The following is a 14,854-nucleotide window of genomic DNA, read 5'->3' as shown; positions in this document are numbered from 1 at the left end:
CATTTGTGCCCTCTCTTGCTGATGTGGTGAGTCAGATCATGAAAGAAGAGTTGAGCACTGCAGTGGCACTGGACATAAGCACAAGGCTGCTCCAGACAGCTGATGGCCCAGAGTTGCTGTGCCCAGCACATGCTTTAAGTGAAGTTGCAGGGAATGCTGAGAGACTTGCCAGCATCTCTTTCATGATAGGATTTGGGACAGTTGAGAGGGAGGCAACCTGCCTAGAGAGAAACATGCTTCCAGTATGCCCTGCACAACCAACAAACAGCCCAGGTGCAGCAGAGCTTAAGAGCTACTTAAGAGATCTCTGTGGGTGAAGGGTCTTCCCTACAGAATAATTATTAGGTGGGATGTTTCCTCAAGTAAGGAACAGGGTGAAGTCATTCCGCCAAAACCCTTCAGGTAAACCTCTCTCCTGCCATACAGACAGAAGTACAGGTATTGCACTCTGCTGCATATCTCCCTTACAGCATGATTTACTTAATTCCATCCTACAGCTCACGAGTATCCTTTCCACATTTCTAAGCCACAAACTAAATCCTTTTAATCTTTTTGGATAACTGATTCAGTCCCATCTCTTCATCACTCTCTATTCTTCCTTAAATTTCCCTGTTTGTATTCTCCACCTCATGCTTTTTATCTTCCACTTTTATCTTGCTCTCTGTCCTGTTCTGCATCACAGTACTGTTCCACATACTTAAGTTGATCTATTGCCTTTGAAGTAACAGGCCACAAATATTATAGCTTGTGTATATCATCTCCATTTATGTCTATTTCAGTGTTTCTTTTTGCGTTTGCTGTAACCTTTATCTAATGAAGGTTAAAACCTCCTGAATTCTTTCCAGCTCTTTCTGTCCAATTTAGTCCAGGCAGAAATACTTGTTTGTGGCTTTTCTATTTCCAGTTCTTTCCAGTGATCCATTTGGATAGCCAGTGCTTCTAATATTTATTAATCTGAAACAATTTCTAAATTTTATTTTTTTCTACCCAGATTTCAGCCAAAGATCTTAGCTCTGTATTCACACTGACAGAAGATAGCACTTTTCCTTCTGTCACCTTGGAATCTAACTAATACAAGTTCATTGTCTGCCTAGTGATACATACCCTGATTCTTCAGACATTCATTTTCATTTACTGTCTAATTCATCGCTGCTCCTTTTCCTCTGTCGTTCAGCAGTTAGGTCAGTTGAAAGACCTTTTAGCATCCTTCATCTTTTGAGTGTGCATATTCAGGGCTTCGATGCCTTTGCTGTCTTGCACTTGGCTCTATACTATATTAAAAATTTAAGCCTCGTTAATATAAAGATAAGAGAGCATTCTTTTTTTCTTCAACAAAGCAAGCTAAGAGGCCTTTAATGCCAAGTCTAACGCTCAAAAGAAAATGAATTATTTGGTCAGCAGCACTGGCAAAGTGTGATTCCACACTAATCCACTGAGCATGTAAAACAAGGATGCCAGAGTACTGGCATGGCTTCAGCAATGAGCTGTGTTCCTTTACGTGGGCATCAGTTGTCCATTTCTTCCTTGCAATCACCAGTGTAGGAGTGAGTCAGCCCTGCTCTAAGGAAGTGGTTGTTTAGTACAGCGGATGCACATCTCCAACAAATGAATCTATTGTAAGCTTTATTTGTAAAAGCATTCAACTACTCCATGATCTCCAGGGTGCAGCCATTATCACCTCTGCATAAATGGGCTTATGTGGCATAACCTGCCACAAGGCAGAGGTAACTCTTCATACTGAAAATTGTTACTTTTTTCACTGTTACTGCAATGCAAAAACTGTAGGCAGAAGCTCGGTGTCAGAACAAATCAGTTGCTGTTGGAAACTCTTCTTGCAGAGTAATGCTCAGAGCACCATTTTACGAGACATGCAGCAAGCCCATCTTTCCTGGGTTGGAGACAATTCTGGCACAAAGGCTCCCAAGTGAAAAGCTGTGGTTGTTGTTATGTAGGCACTGGTGACTGGGGACCACATTGGACCCTTCTGATCTTGGCATTTCTATATGTGCAGTCAGAGTTTCATTAGAACAGGCAAAGAAACGCTAAGGGTTGCCTTGAGAATAAAATATCTTTCTTCTTTATTTAGAAGTGGAAACCTTGAAAAACTTTCTAAACAAATGGTTCCAACATGCCAGGAAGATGCCTGCTTAAGTAGCTGGAAAAATGTTTTCAGTAAACATCTTGCTTCTTGTCTAAGAGTAGCTTCACAGTGTAAGCTCAGTATTAATTTTCTGGAGAGGTAGCTCATCTTTATCACTTAGCTTCAGCATTCCAAAAGGAAATTGTTTCCATAATCTGTCAAAAGAGTTGCTCAGCCATTATTACTTTAAATGGCTATTAAGAAATGAACAACCAAGACTTAGGTCAGTGAGATCTGTGATAAAGAAAAGAATTTCTGAGTATAACCTGCATAAGTTTCTGGGCTTGTTTTTCTTTTGCTTTCTGACTATACACAAGGATCCAGTTCTTCTTACAGGTATTTTCATGACAAAGCAACTGATTCACAATCTGTGGTGGACTGACAAGGTTATTTTCAGCTTATAAATTTACAACAGCACATTCAGAAATGCAAAAATATGTTCACTGAAGCCTTTGAAGAGGCACTGTTACAGCGGTGTTTGGAAATGGCAGATTAATGGGTATCAGTCAGGTAATTAAACAAATGCGTGGAGTGGTTTGATCCTATGAAAGCAGATAAGATTATAGCAGATAATCCTGTTGTGCAATTCTTCTTTAAAAAAAATAAATAAATAAAATAAAATAAAGCCAACTAAAGCAACCCAACTATTTTTTACCACTCTAATCTCCTCCTATGTATCACTCATCTGTCAAAAGCTGTGTGTGACATGCCATCCCTTTGCCCAGAAAGCTACATGTCTCTCCAGACCCCGCACCTGCAATATCAGTGTGGAGCAATGGGCACCATCTGTAGCAGTCCCTGCAGCATGGGAGTGATCTCTCAATAAGCAGCTTTAACCTCTGGACATGGGCCAAACTATTATTACAGCACAAGAGCTGCATAATACTATTTGTGGTAATACTATGCAAAGGTCACATTTGCTATCCTTCTACAAAGTGGGATTGGTTTTGCTCTGGCTACCCAAGTGTTTCCTCTGGAAGTTTAGCAGCATGAAGAGCATCTCCTAAATTGATGGTGAATTAAATAAATATTTCACAGAGCTTTTGTTAGTATAAAATGTGAGCCTTTTGGTAAGCCACTGAATTGGTTGAGAGACTACTGTGCTTGCTACATAGTCACAAAAGAGACAACTTAGAAATCAGACCTGTAAGAACGGTGATACGGATGAGAGCTTTTCACCTCCTAAAACATTACAGAAAGAGAATATTTGTTGTTGTTAATAGGAAAGTGCTTAAATATTGTAGTGGGGGTAGCTGTAAGGCTCTGCAGGAGGGCTTTGTGGATTCTAGGAAGGAGTTTTTGCATCAGCAACGCACCTGCCCACGGCTGCTGATGTGCATGAGGGCAGAGCAGGGTCCCTCATTCTGTGGTGGCTGCAGCAGCTCTGCAGTGCTGTCAGGTATAACATGTGTCTCTTCCAGTAAACTGTGTCAAAGTCAGAGAACGGTTACAGTAAAGTAGGTTGTTTTATTGGAGTACTTTTGTGTGTGCGTATTAATCTTTCTGCTTTCTGCAATTCGTGCCTATGATATGTGCATAAATTTATGCCACCTTATGCAGTTATAAAGGCAGGCTTCACTGTTGTATTTGAATGCACCCTAGATACTGAAAAATAAAACAGAAGATGCCTTCTGATGTGATTTACCTTCTTCCTGAGAAGAAAGCAACCCTTTATCTTCATCCTCATGTATTATTACTAGCAAATTTCTGAGGTATATGTGCAGGGTTCTGCACTCTGCTGCACTGCACACAACTTCCAGAAATGGTAAAAGATTTCATATCTGCCCTGCCTGCAACTTCAAAGAATGCATCTTTCTGCTTGGCTTAGGGAAGTGAAATCCTTAGGAAAAAAGTCTGGATGAGATTTTGAATGTAATTAGTAACAAAAGAGTAGCAAAACAGCTTAGCAGGGGATTATACTAACATTATTCATCTAGTCGCTAACTTTATTTGTTCCCAATCTCCTTTCTTACCAATCTCTTCTGTAATATTCAGAAGCATCACAATATTTTTCCATATAATATTTCCAGAACCCTAATAATGCCCACTTAATTTTCCAAGTTTAAAAAAAAAAAAAAAGTACTACTATTGAAATGTATTGATTGTTTAAGAGAATGGTTAACGTGATTGCACAGAGAAAGGAAATAAAGTCCACAAAATGTGACTGAGAATAGGTTATCGGGCAGATTGCATGCCAGGATGGAGACATGGGCAACTGTCCAACTTGCAGTTTCAAGGAATAAACCAGCCTTTCGTCTGAAGGTGTTCACTGACAGGCTGATCTAGACAGATATCAGAAGAATCTGGCTGCACAAAGGTACAGTATAATGAACGACACAGCTCAGCTACAGAAACATACACTGCAGAAATGAGACCGTGATGTTCTGTAATTGCCTTTCACTTGCCATTTATCAGTTATACTGAGTTAAAAGCCTGGAAAGCTCAACTTATGCTATAAAAGAGTATGATCTCCATTTCAAGCACCATCATGACTGATTGAGAACGTAAAGACCAAACTACTTCTGGATGCATCTGCACAGCTTTACAACCTGCTGTGAAGTAGGTCTGTTTTATCTGGCAGTATAACTCGGGGAGAAAGACGTGTGTGACTGTGTTTACAAAGTAGTCCTGGGAATATCATTATTTCATGCTGCACCTTTCTTCCCAGGCTCTCTCTACAGAAGTAAATGGAATAAAATGTACCAAACACTTGGTTTGATGCTAAAGGTAGGAAAGGCACTGTGAATGCACACTCGCACACAAAAGCTACCAACTGACTTTGGTGTCAAGATGGCAATATTATTTATGCAGAACGACACAAGTCATTTCAGTCTCCATTTTCACCTCGTGCTGCTTCACTCCTCAGAAGTCTTGGGAAGTGAGAAAGAAAGAGCAAAATCATTCCTCTCAGCTTTGCAGTAAAATATCAGGTCCCTTCCCCATACCTGTATCCCCAGCTGTAGTTAACTTTTGAGTTTTTTGTGGTTTTTTTTTTGTCGTAAGCTTTGACTGACACAGACCTGCAGGACACAGGGGATGTCGCACACTAATTTAATTCCGTTCGCAAACTGACGCTGTTTGCCTTGTGTCCGTCTGTCTGTTCTACCCCAGGGTCAGCGGGCTTTCTCCCTTCATGGGAGACAACGACAACGAGACCCTGGCCAATGTCACCTCGGCCACGTGGGACTTCGACGATGAGGCTTTTGATGAAATCTCTGATGATGCCAAGGACTTTATCAGCAATCTACTGAAGAAAGACATGAAGTAAAGCAGTTGGACTTGATACACTCTCTATGTTTGCATTTAGCCAAACTTGCCAGTCTTGTTTCCCCTGCTGCAAACTGCCGCATCGCTGCAGGCACCTCTGGCAATACTTTATAAGGAGCTCTGCGTGCCCTTCTCCTGCGTGCAGCTGGCGTTTATTTCACAGTGCAGGGGCTGAATGGAGTGCTTATTTTAATCACCCGCACTGTCTGCTTTTGCTTTCCCTCAGGCTGGGTGGGTCCTGAGGCTCTGTGTGCCCACTGTGCCTTTGCTGCAGTGTGGCCACCACATAAGAACTACAGATTGCTGCATCAGTATTCTGCCTTGATCTGAATGGGCTGCAGTTTCGCTAGGTCTGTTTCCTTTTGTGGCTTTTTGGATGTGGTGCCTCTAAGTACCACAGTATAAATCTAGCAGCTGGACAAGAAAAAAAATAGAGTGGGAAACCCTGCTTACAGCAGACTGAACAAAGCAAGAATGCCTTCTTCTTGCAATGAGTTTCAATGGGATTGATAGAGAGCAGAGGGCTACGGGGTGTGCACGCACAGGGAAGCAACAGAGTCACTGTCCCTGGAGATGTCCATGAACTGTGGAGCTGTAGCAATGAGGGACGTGGTCAGTGGGGGTGGGCTGATGGTAGGACTGGATGATCTTAAAGGTCTTTTCAAACCTTTATGATTCTGTGATCACAAAGTGGAGAATGGGTGCAACCAGAGATTTGGACACTGCTGTTTTATTACATGCTTGGTGCTGTATGGAAGGGAGGCTATTAAGTGGTGGAAATGGGGAAAATTCTAGAAGTGAGGGAGAGATCTGGGACAGGGTTCTGCAGGCACGAGGTAGCTGCATCATCGCCATTGTGGCTCTGTTGTATGTGCTCCATGCCTAAAGCATATGGCTTTTCATGCTCTGTTTTATAATGTTTTGGTCACACTTGAAAATGCACAGCTCTCTCTCTCTCAAAAAAAAAAAAAAAAAGAAATCCAGAAATTGAGAAAGTGAGCTTGGGAAGTAAGCATGGCTGGGAAAGCAGTGCCATGTGATCTGTGCTGCTAAATTTAGGAAACAGAAAGATCAGCTTTGAGAAAAGAGAGAGGGAAATAATGCTAAAGCAGCTGTCATTAATGGCAACACTGACTGGTCTTTTTATATAAAAACAGGAGTCGCTTAAATTGTACTCAATGTCTTCAGCACCCATGGCTGCAAAAAGACACCAAAAACATGGAAGCCAAAAAACTTTCCAAAGATAGGATGAAGAAATATATGGCCAGAAGAAAATGGCAGGTAATGAAGAGGATGTACCAGTGGGCTTGTTGTCCTAATAAGTCTCTGTATTTCTAATGTTTGTGATTCCAAGAAATAAGCCGTGCCAGGCAGTTTCTGCAAGGGAAACTCCCATGTGGGCTGTGCGTGAGTGCAGCACAGCGGTGTGGGTGTCCGGGGTGAGCAGGGGGAGGCTGTGCCATGCGTGTAATGCGACTGTTCCACTGCTACAGGCAGATGAGTCCAAGCATAGATTTGCCTCTTGTGGGGTTCTGACTCCTTCCTCCCTGCACTGCTGAGGGGTTTTTGTTATCCTTAACAAACCTGAACTGAACTACCCAAGTCCTGTCCTGTAGAGGCACTCAGCTTTTCTTAGGACTGTCACGTTGGTTTAATGATTTTATTTCATGTGTTTTTTTTCTCTGTATCTTCTTGTTTCTTAATGCTGGAGCTGTTATTCTCAGTCCATCTCTGCCATTCTGATAGTTAGAGTAGCTGAGACATAAAATCTGGATTCAGCTTTTTAGTAGCCTACAGAATACTCACTTTATGTTAAATCAACCTTGTATTTCCCCTTAGGTTCTATTTTAAGTGTTTCTTAGGAGATCATGCAAGCTGTACAAAACACACGTGTCCGTACTACAGGCACTGTGGTTTGAGTGTATTTTAGTACCCTGGCAGTAGGTTCTTGAGCCTGTCAGAGGTCTGCTTCCATCATGCAGATGGTACTTTCTCATTCGTTTCATATTAGCTGCTTATTCATTCTGATGAAACTCAGTCCAGCCCATAAGGCTATGGAGAAACCCATCCACCACCAGAGCTAAGTTGCAGTTAAACAGTGCATAGCTTTCTTGCTGGCTCCCCTCTTGCACAGCGCTTCTTATCCTCAGCTAACAGAGACATTCATTTAGGTATGAGTTCATCAGGGGAAGTTTATATCTGCAACTAAATTTGGTAATTCAGACCAGCCTGCTCTGTCTCTCCTAAAACATCAGAGCTATATATAAGCAGTTTCTCCAACAATTCCAGCGCGGTTTGCAGAGATCCCAGCTAATTTGTACGAAGCACCATTGTCACAGAAAATCACATGCCTTTTGGATTGGATTGATCAGAAGCCTTTTGTGTTATGTCTTAGAAAACAGGCCATGCTGTCCGAGCAATAGGAAGACTGTCATCCATGGCAATGATTTCTGGTATGAGTGGGAGGAAGGCCTCTGGGAGCTCGCCTACCAGCCCGATAAATGCAGACAAAGTAGAGAATGAAGGTAAGGAACTTCGCTGCAATTCATTTTTACCTCTTCAGGAACCTTAGGAAAACTCTTAGCAAAACGCTAGAAGAGACTGACTGTTGAGTTGGTTATTTCTGCACTCTGTCTCTGTTATTATGTTTCTTTTTTTCTTTTAAAGAAATCTATCAAAAAGTCATAGTTCTCATATTCTGATACTCTAAATTCCCCAGCCTCAGTAGTGGAAGCAAACTGTTTTCTTTTTAAAGGCAAAGAATTAAGGCAGATTTTTCAGCTGCACGCTGTATCAGTTTGGGAATGCATGTTTATACAAAACTTGCAGTGATGTATGAGCTCCTCATGAGAGCGAGCAAGCAGTGAAGCATTAACACTTGCTGTGACCAAGAGCTGTACGATGGGTGAACCGTGCTACTCAGATAGAAGTTTTTAAATAAAGTGTCCACATTATTCTCCTACGTCCCCATTAGAAGTGAGGATTTGTGGTGCATTTCAATCAGAAGTGCAGATGTTTGACACTTCTGAAGATCCTGCAAGTCATTCTGATGTACCCACCTAGGCTGATCCGAGCTGAAGCGGTTTTCCCCTCAGACCAGCAGAAGTCTGATCTTGATTACAAACAAATTCAAGGAAAAATTAAAGGTTATTCATAGCACAGTGGCCTGCATGTTGATTTCATTCTATTTATGGTCTGAATATTTGTGCTGCTGTGACAGACTGGCACACAGCTGTGCAGCTCACGTCCTCTCTGTCCCATCAGCTCCAAAGAATTAAGTGAAATGAAATAAAAGCAGCTTTCATTACCGCCTGGTTAAAAATAAATGAAATGCGTTTTTTGAGAATATGCCCTAAAAAACCATAAAACAACAATATTTTCACTCTCCTCCAGATGCTTTCCTTGAAGAAGTGGCTGAAGAAAAGCCCCACGTAAAGCCATATTTTACTAAAACAATCCTTGATATGGAGGTTGTGGAAGGAAGTGCTGCTAGGTTTGACTGCAAAATCGAAGGTACACTGAATAAGCATTATTTCTTTCTTTCCTTCCCTGCCACCGTTCTGCACTGTGCTGTAACCTAGCTCTTTTTTTTTCTTCTTTTCTTTCTTTTTAATTGTTGTGTTGGTATCATTTTTCTTCACCAATATCTGCATGTCACAGCATGGATGTTTTGCAGTAACAGAACTTTCGAGCAGCATGGGCTTGTTCTGTGCTTGCCATAGAACAGCAGCCTCGTAGAGTCACTGTGTGAGTCACTAATTCAGAATGCCAAGTGGGAACAGCAAGATGATTTTTGAGGGTGGAAGCAATAAAAACAAGATGCAGTGTAATACCACAGGTTGCAAAAGTACACTCATAAAGACTGCAAAGACTGCTTGCCAGAAACTAAGAACAAAAAGGGGTCATTGTCTGAAATGACTGACGGGTCTCAGGTGCCCTCGAGATCACTTTAAATCGTGCATGCATTGTGGTAAAGGTAAAGAAATCCCTAACTACATTTGCAGAAGTAGTGATGATAATATCACTGTGCTGGTGGCAAAAGTCACATCTAGCAAATACTGTGTGATTTTATTTTTTTTTAATTTGCAAGATCAAGAAAGAAAATTCAGCCTGGAATATGCAGATAGAGTAAGTTTCTGAGCAGTCACTGAAAGAGCTTAGCTTGGCCAGTCTCGCAGTGTGAAGGCAGATCCTGTGAGCATTTCTGCTGCAGTGAGATCGAGGTTTCTGTGTCACAGCTGTCAATGAAAACTGGATATGAGGAAGAGAAGAGCCGTTAAAATGGATACCGCTAGCACCATACTGCATGTGTGAAAAGTTAGACAATATCTAACCTTTGAATTAGGTTCAGAAACTGCCTCACTGACCTTCTGCTTGTTTGTTTCTGTGCTCCTAATCTCTTTCACTGCCTGTGTTTCCTACCTCACAGCGGAGATGTGAGGATGGATTATTGTTGCTGATGGATGCTCAGCGTGAGGGGTATGTGCCTAAGTACTGCATGGAATAAATAGATGGATGTACATGGCCACGGTCCATACTTTCCAGTGCATCACTGTAACGTTTGCTGTACATTAGGGATTCTGGCCCTTTATTTCTGTTCGGTAGAAAGCCACCCTCCCATCACAGTGCAGAACTTGGCTGAGACAGCCTTCAGTTTGTTACTGCAGCCAAGAGTACTGTATAAGGGATTGTTCTTCAGCATGGACTGTACAGCCCTGCTCTGGCTGCTGGAGTACAGCAGAGCCATTTGCTTCACAAAAGGCTCGGAAACTCCTGTAGAGCTGCATAACTGAAACGCTTTTCTCAGACTCTCTTGCTTAACCTAACAAAGGGAAGTGGGAAGCAGGAGTGCCCCGGTCACCTTACAGGACAGGCTGGAGTGTAAGGCTCAGACTGGGAGGAGGAAAGTTCAGACCTGCCGATACAAAGCAGCCCGAGAAGGATAATGAACTGCAGTTGTAGCCCCAGACACCGTCCCCTCAAAACGCTAAACGTCAGCATTGGGAACTGCGGGTTCCACAGAAGCTGTAGCACAAGGGAAGCTTCAAATACACCATTATGAGTCCCATCCCGGCTGACGACCAAGACGTATGAAAAGCTTTCTCCAGTCACTTTAAAAGCAGTTTTAAGTGGTAACTAGTTTGTACCTCAGAGCTAGCTTCCATTTTTGCTCTTCATAATAAGATTGTTTCAGGCAAATGTAAAGTAAAAAAGACCTCAGGTCATTTGCATTTATTTTACATAAAACTCAATGAAATATTTCTGTACCAGCATGTCCATACACAGATGTGGAATCGGAGTTGAAAGTAATGACGGATGAGTTAATACTCATTTATTGCAATTGCTGGTCTCTCTCCGCTATTGCAGGCTATCCTGACCCTGAGGTAATGTGGTTCAAAGATGATCAGCCTGTCAAGGAGTCCCGTCACTTCCAGATAGATTATGATGAGGAAGGGAACTGTTCTTTGACTATTTCTGAAGTATGTGGGGACGATGATGCCAAATACACCTGCAAAGCTGTTAACAGCCTTGGGGAAGCCACATGCACCGCAGAACTCCTTGTGGAAACAATGGATAAAGAGAAAGAAGAGGGAGAAGGAGAAGAAGATGAAGAGGAGGAGGAAGAATGAAACAAGGCTCAAAGAAAAAAAAAAAAGAAAATATATTTAAAGACTCTCCTTATAAGGCTCAGAAAACCAAGTTAACAAAAGCACCTTGTGTGATACATAGGTCTTTGAGGGGTTGTTTTTTCAGCATGATCAGTTGATACCTGTTTGCTTTATGTACGGGCATTAATTGAAATCAGCAGGCAATTAAGTTACTAGCATTTAAGCAAGTCATTGAGTAAGTTGTCCAGTCTATCTTTAAAATTAGAACGTATGGAAAACAAGTCTACAATTATATTCTGAGCTTCTTAAAGAAAAGGTCTGTTTACTGAGCTCATTGCTCCATACCATCATTTTCTCAGCCAAAACTGCAGCTAAGTGGGCTCCCTAAGGTCTACTTTACAAGGAATCATTTGCCAGACGTGCAGTGAATCACTCCAGTCCAAAGAAACTGCTCCCAGAGCAGTGCCTCCTATAAGGGAAGGTCTGAGACAGCCCGTGTTGCAATTTGTGTGCTGCCACGGTTCATTTCTCATCTGGTTTAAACATCGTTCCAAGATATTTACTGCCCTGCTGTTGGTGCAGCTCTAATGCTGGCTGAGCTGAAACATCGGTGGGCTTTGCTAAGGTACTCCTGGTGCTTAACCAGCTGATGGTACCCTGTCAGCTTTCCCTTATAGAACTCGGCACGTCAGGGTGCTTACAGACGCCTGCTTAAGAAACAGACTGAAAGCACAAAGACAGAATATCTTCTGTTTTGTTTTGGTGATTTTCTTTTTTTCTTTTTTCTTTTTTCTTTTTTTCTCTGGTCATTTTAATAATGACCTATTGGTTTATATATATGCTGCTCTGAGACATAGGTTATGGCACCGTCAGTGAATGGCTCTGACATGCAGGTGTGTGAATGGAATCCCAGGTTAGTTAAAATCTTACTTGCATTTATTTGGCAATTGCAAAACAGATTTCAACTGATGATAAGCTGGAAACTCCCGCAGATTTTTTGGAGTAGCCAAAAAGATAGTAATCTGGATTACAAACTCCTTTATACTTAGCAGTTTCCAAAGAATCTTAACGTATATAGGACCTATTTGTACCCTATGAGCTTGACTGTCTTGTTTTGTCTAGAACCTGCACCAGTAAGGCTGTTGCCTTTTTAAAAAATGCAGAAAAAAACAAAAAGAAACAGAAAACCCCAAAGCCCAGGCTTTCTTTCAGAAATGGTTAACGCACTCAAGACTTAATAACTTTGCTTTCCTTTCACAGTATTGGCACTTTTTATTTTTTGTTGTTGCTGTTCAGAGGTAATATCAGAGGCTGTAAGGTGATATGCATAATCCAAAAGCAGCATGTCTTTCTTACATTTATGTATCATTCCAAAAGTGATTCTTTTCCACTTTGTGTGTAAAGTGCAACAATTTCAAAGGTTACCTCTTCAAAAGAATACCTTAAGTCCTCACAGTTAAGTAGGCAGTGTACTTTATTACAGGTGTGTACAATATCAGCCTTAGGTTGTTTGATATTACCGAGTTGTGTACGTGTTTCATATGATTTGCTCTTCTGCATTCAAAGCTCAACTAATGTGGATGACACAGTGGTTTTTAATTGCTTTATTCTTTGTTGCTAAGTTCAGATTGCCAGCATGTCTTTTCCTTTTCCATTGATAAAGAACTCTTGTTATACTAAACACAGTATTGCCACGATTCCTTATACAGAAAGGTTTTTAATCTGATTTAGAACATACAGAGCTTTTCTCACGTTTTAAAATGTTTTAGGCAACAATGGGGTGTATTTTGTACCTTAATAAAAATATGCTAATGTTTTCCCAGAATTGCAAAGATGAGAACGCTACGGCTGTAGTTACTCACAGTTCCTAAATAAATAATACCACAAAGCACACTACTTGTATACTCTATTGCAGGCGTTACTGTGTTCACAGCGCTGAAGGAAACCGACAGCAGTGGTCTTTTCCTATCCTGTCCTCACACCTGCCTGGCACAGAAATGGGTGAGGTGACAACAGTGAAACCTGCTCAGTCTTTGCGGTGCTGCTGCACTCGCCCTGTTTTGTGAGTGCAGCAGGAGGCTGCTGTGCCCAAGTGCCATCAGGTGCAGCGTGGGGCTGGCACTACTTACAGGTCTGCAGTGTTACTGCGTATCTCACAGTGACTGCAAACACGAATGGGATGGGATGCCACTGCACCTCTGCTCTTCTCTTACAGCTAAGAATTCCTTATGATGGGGAAATTTACAGTTCAGGAAGTCTGCAGGAGAAAAAAAAAAAAAAAAAAAAAAAAAAAAAAAAAGAAGAAAAAAATAGAAAAGTCAAAAAGTAGACACATATTCATACCAATGTTCCTAGAAATTGTAAAGATAACAGCATTCAGCATGTATACTTGTGCTGCTCTTATGCTGACTTCTTTTAACATGCAGTTCGAGGCAGCATGGACCTGGCAGAACCACATAGAAACTCCCTAAAGCAAAGATTGTGAAACACCTGCTTGTAGCAATACGTTTCTTGAGCAAACCTTCAGCCCTTGAAACATCTTCGCAAGATGGGCTCCACCACCACCTTGTGAATGCTTGTTCACTGACTGCTGATTTCCATTTGGATAGGCACATCTGTAAAGCAGCAAAAGGTACGGCTTTGATCGCCTAGGACGTGGGCATGGCAAGATCTGCAGGGCATGTGCTGGGTAGGTAATAAAGCTGTAAACTCCGCATTGGTGGCACTACAGAGATGTCCCATTCCCTCTCCTCCTTTAATAGTCCTACAGGCTATAAACTGCCTCTTTTTCTCCAAGCATGTACTGAGCTTACCATCCTTCTGTAGCCTCCTGTTAACATCCCTTCTTCCATCTGCATGAAAACACAACCAGAAATGGTGTGATACATAACGGTGTGATACAGTACCTAATTCAGCTTTAAGCAGTTCATCCCAACTTGTATTTAACCTTTTGTTGTTGTTGTTATCAGTTTGAAAAACGGGAGAAAGGCTATTCTATCTCAACAGAAGGCATCTTCATGTATTTACAACCCTAATTTTGCCAGCTATTCCAATTGGTCTCATAAAAGGTGTTACCTCTTCCTACAATCCTTGTCCAGCTTGTAAAATATTTGCAGAGAAGCCACACTTTGGGCGTGGTAGGGTTGAAACAACCCCCAGAAGCAGAGGTTATGCAACATGCTGCACAGGTTGGATCGCTTCATTCTTTTTGTTTGCCTTTAGTACAAAATTCAGTCTTGTTAAGTGACATTGGAGATTTGGAACGGGCAGGTTTTCACTGGTTGAGTTTCTGGATTTGCAGAAACCTAATTGACCTAATTAGAGTCCTGTCGCTAACGAGCAGCCAGCGCGCACAGCGGGTGGGTGAGGAGACACCTGCAAGTTCCGTGCAAGGCAGGCGGATTGCTGCAGCGCCTCTGTCTGCTCGGGCAGTGACCGGCACGGGCTGTCACAGCTCTCTGCAGTGCCGAGCTGTGACAACACCGAATTTTGCAGTTGTATCTGTGAATAATAGGTGAGCCGCTTGTGTAGCATTTCTGGGAATATTTCTTGGGAAGGCTGAGAACACGGCGCTAACAAATCGCTGTCCGAAAACTCTCACAAACCATTCTGGAAAAAGAACCCACTGATTTCTCTGAGGAATTCGCCGCCCTGCTTCATCCAGCGGGGCGCGATTTGTAACCTGCGCTTTGAGGCCCAAAGGCACCGGCAGCACTCAACCCCCAGCCCTCGGCTCGGATCCCGCTCGGACCTCCTCCAAGATGGCGGCGGCGGCTCCGCGCACAGGCCGGGAAGACCCCGCCCCTCGCTCCCGCCGTGCGCCGAGAGCGGGCGGAGG

The 14,854-nt window shown here is 42.4% G+C and overlaps 1 protein-coding gene across 4 annotated transcripts in view; it reads left to right on the top strand.

Annotated features, from left to right (window-relative positions):
• MYLK (myosin light chain kinase) overlaps positions 1-12,907 on the top strand; it is a 192,019-nt gene extending 179,112 nt beyond the window's left edge. For 3 of the 4 annotated variants that reach the window (XM_042827127.1, XM_042827126.1, XM_042827128.1), the window contains 5 exons: positions 5,252-5,404; positions 6,565-6,688; positions 7,803-7,932; positions 8,801-8,920; positions 10,775-12,907. In XM_042827127.1, the coding sequence (XP_042683061.1) occupies positions 5,252-5,404; positions 6,565-6,688; positions 7,803-7,932; positions 8,801-8,920; positions 10,775-11,037 (790 nt within the window). In that variant the 3' untranslated portion in view covers positions 11,038-12,907. Of the gene's footprint in view, positions 1-5,251; positions 5,405-6,564; positions 6,689-7,488; positions 7,579-7,802; positions 7,933-8,800; positions 8,921-10,774 lie in introns of those variants that run through there. The other variant, XM_042827129.1, reaches the window with a different exon arrangement.
• The last annotated feature ends 1,947 nt before the right edge of the window (positions 12,908-14,854 follow it).

The sequence above is a fragment of the Centrocercus urophasianus genome, unplaced genomic scaffold, assembly GCF_019232065.1.
Source record: "Centrocercus urophasianus isolate 14NV4802_14NV808 unplaced genomic scaffold, USGS_Curo_1.0 seq_28, whole genome shotgun sequence".
NCBI classification, from domain to species: Eukaryota; Metazoa; Chordata; class Aves; order Galliformes; family Phasianidae; genus Centrocercus; species Centrocercus urophasianus.
Note: the sequence above shows the minus strand (reverse complement) of the source record. Positions and strands in the feature narration are given on the sequence as shown.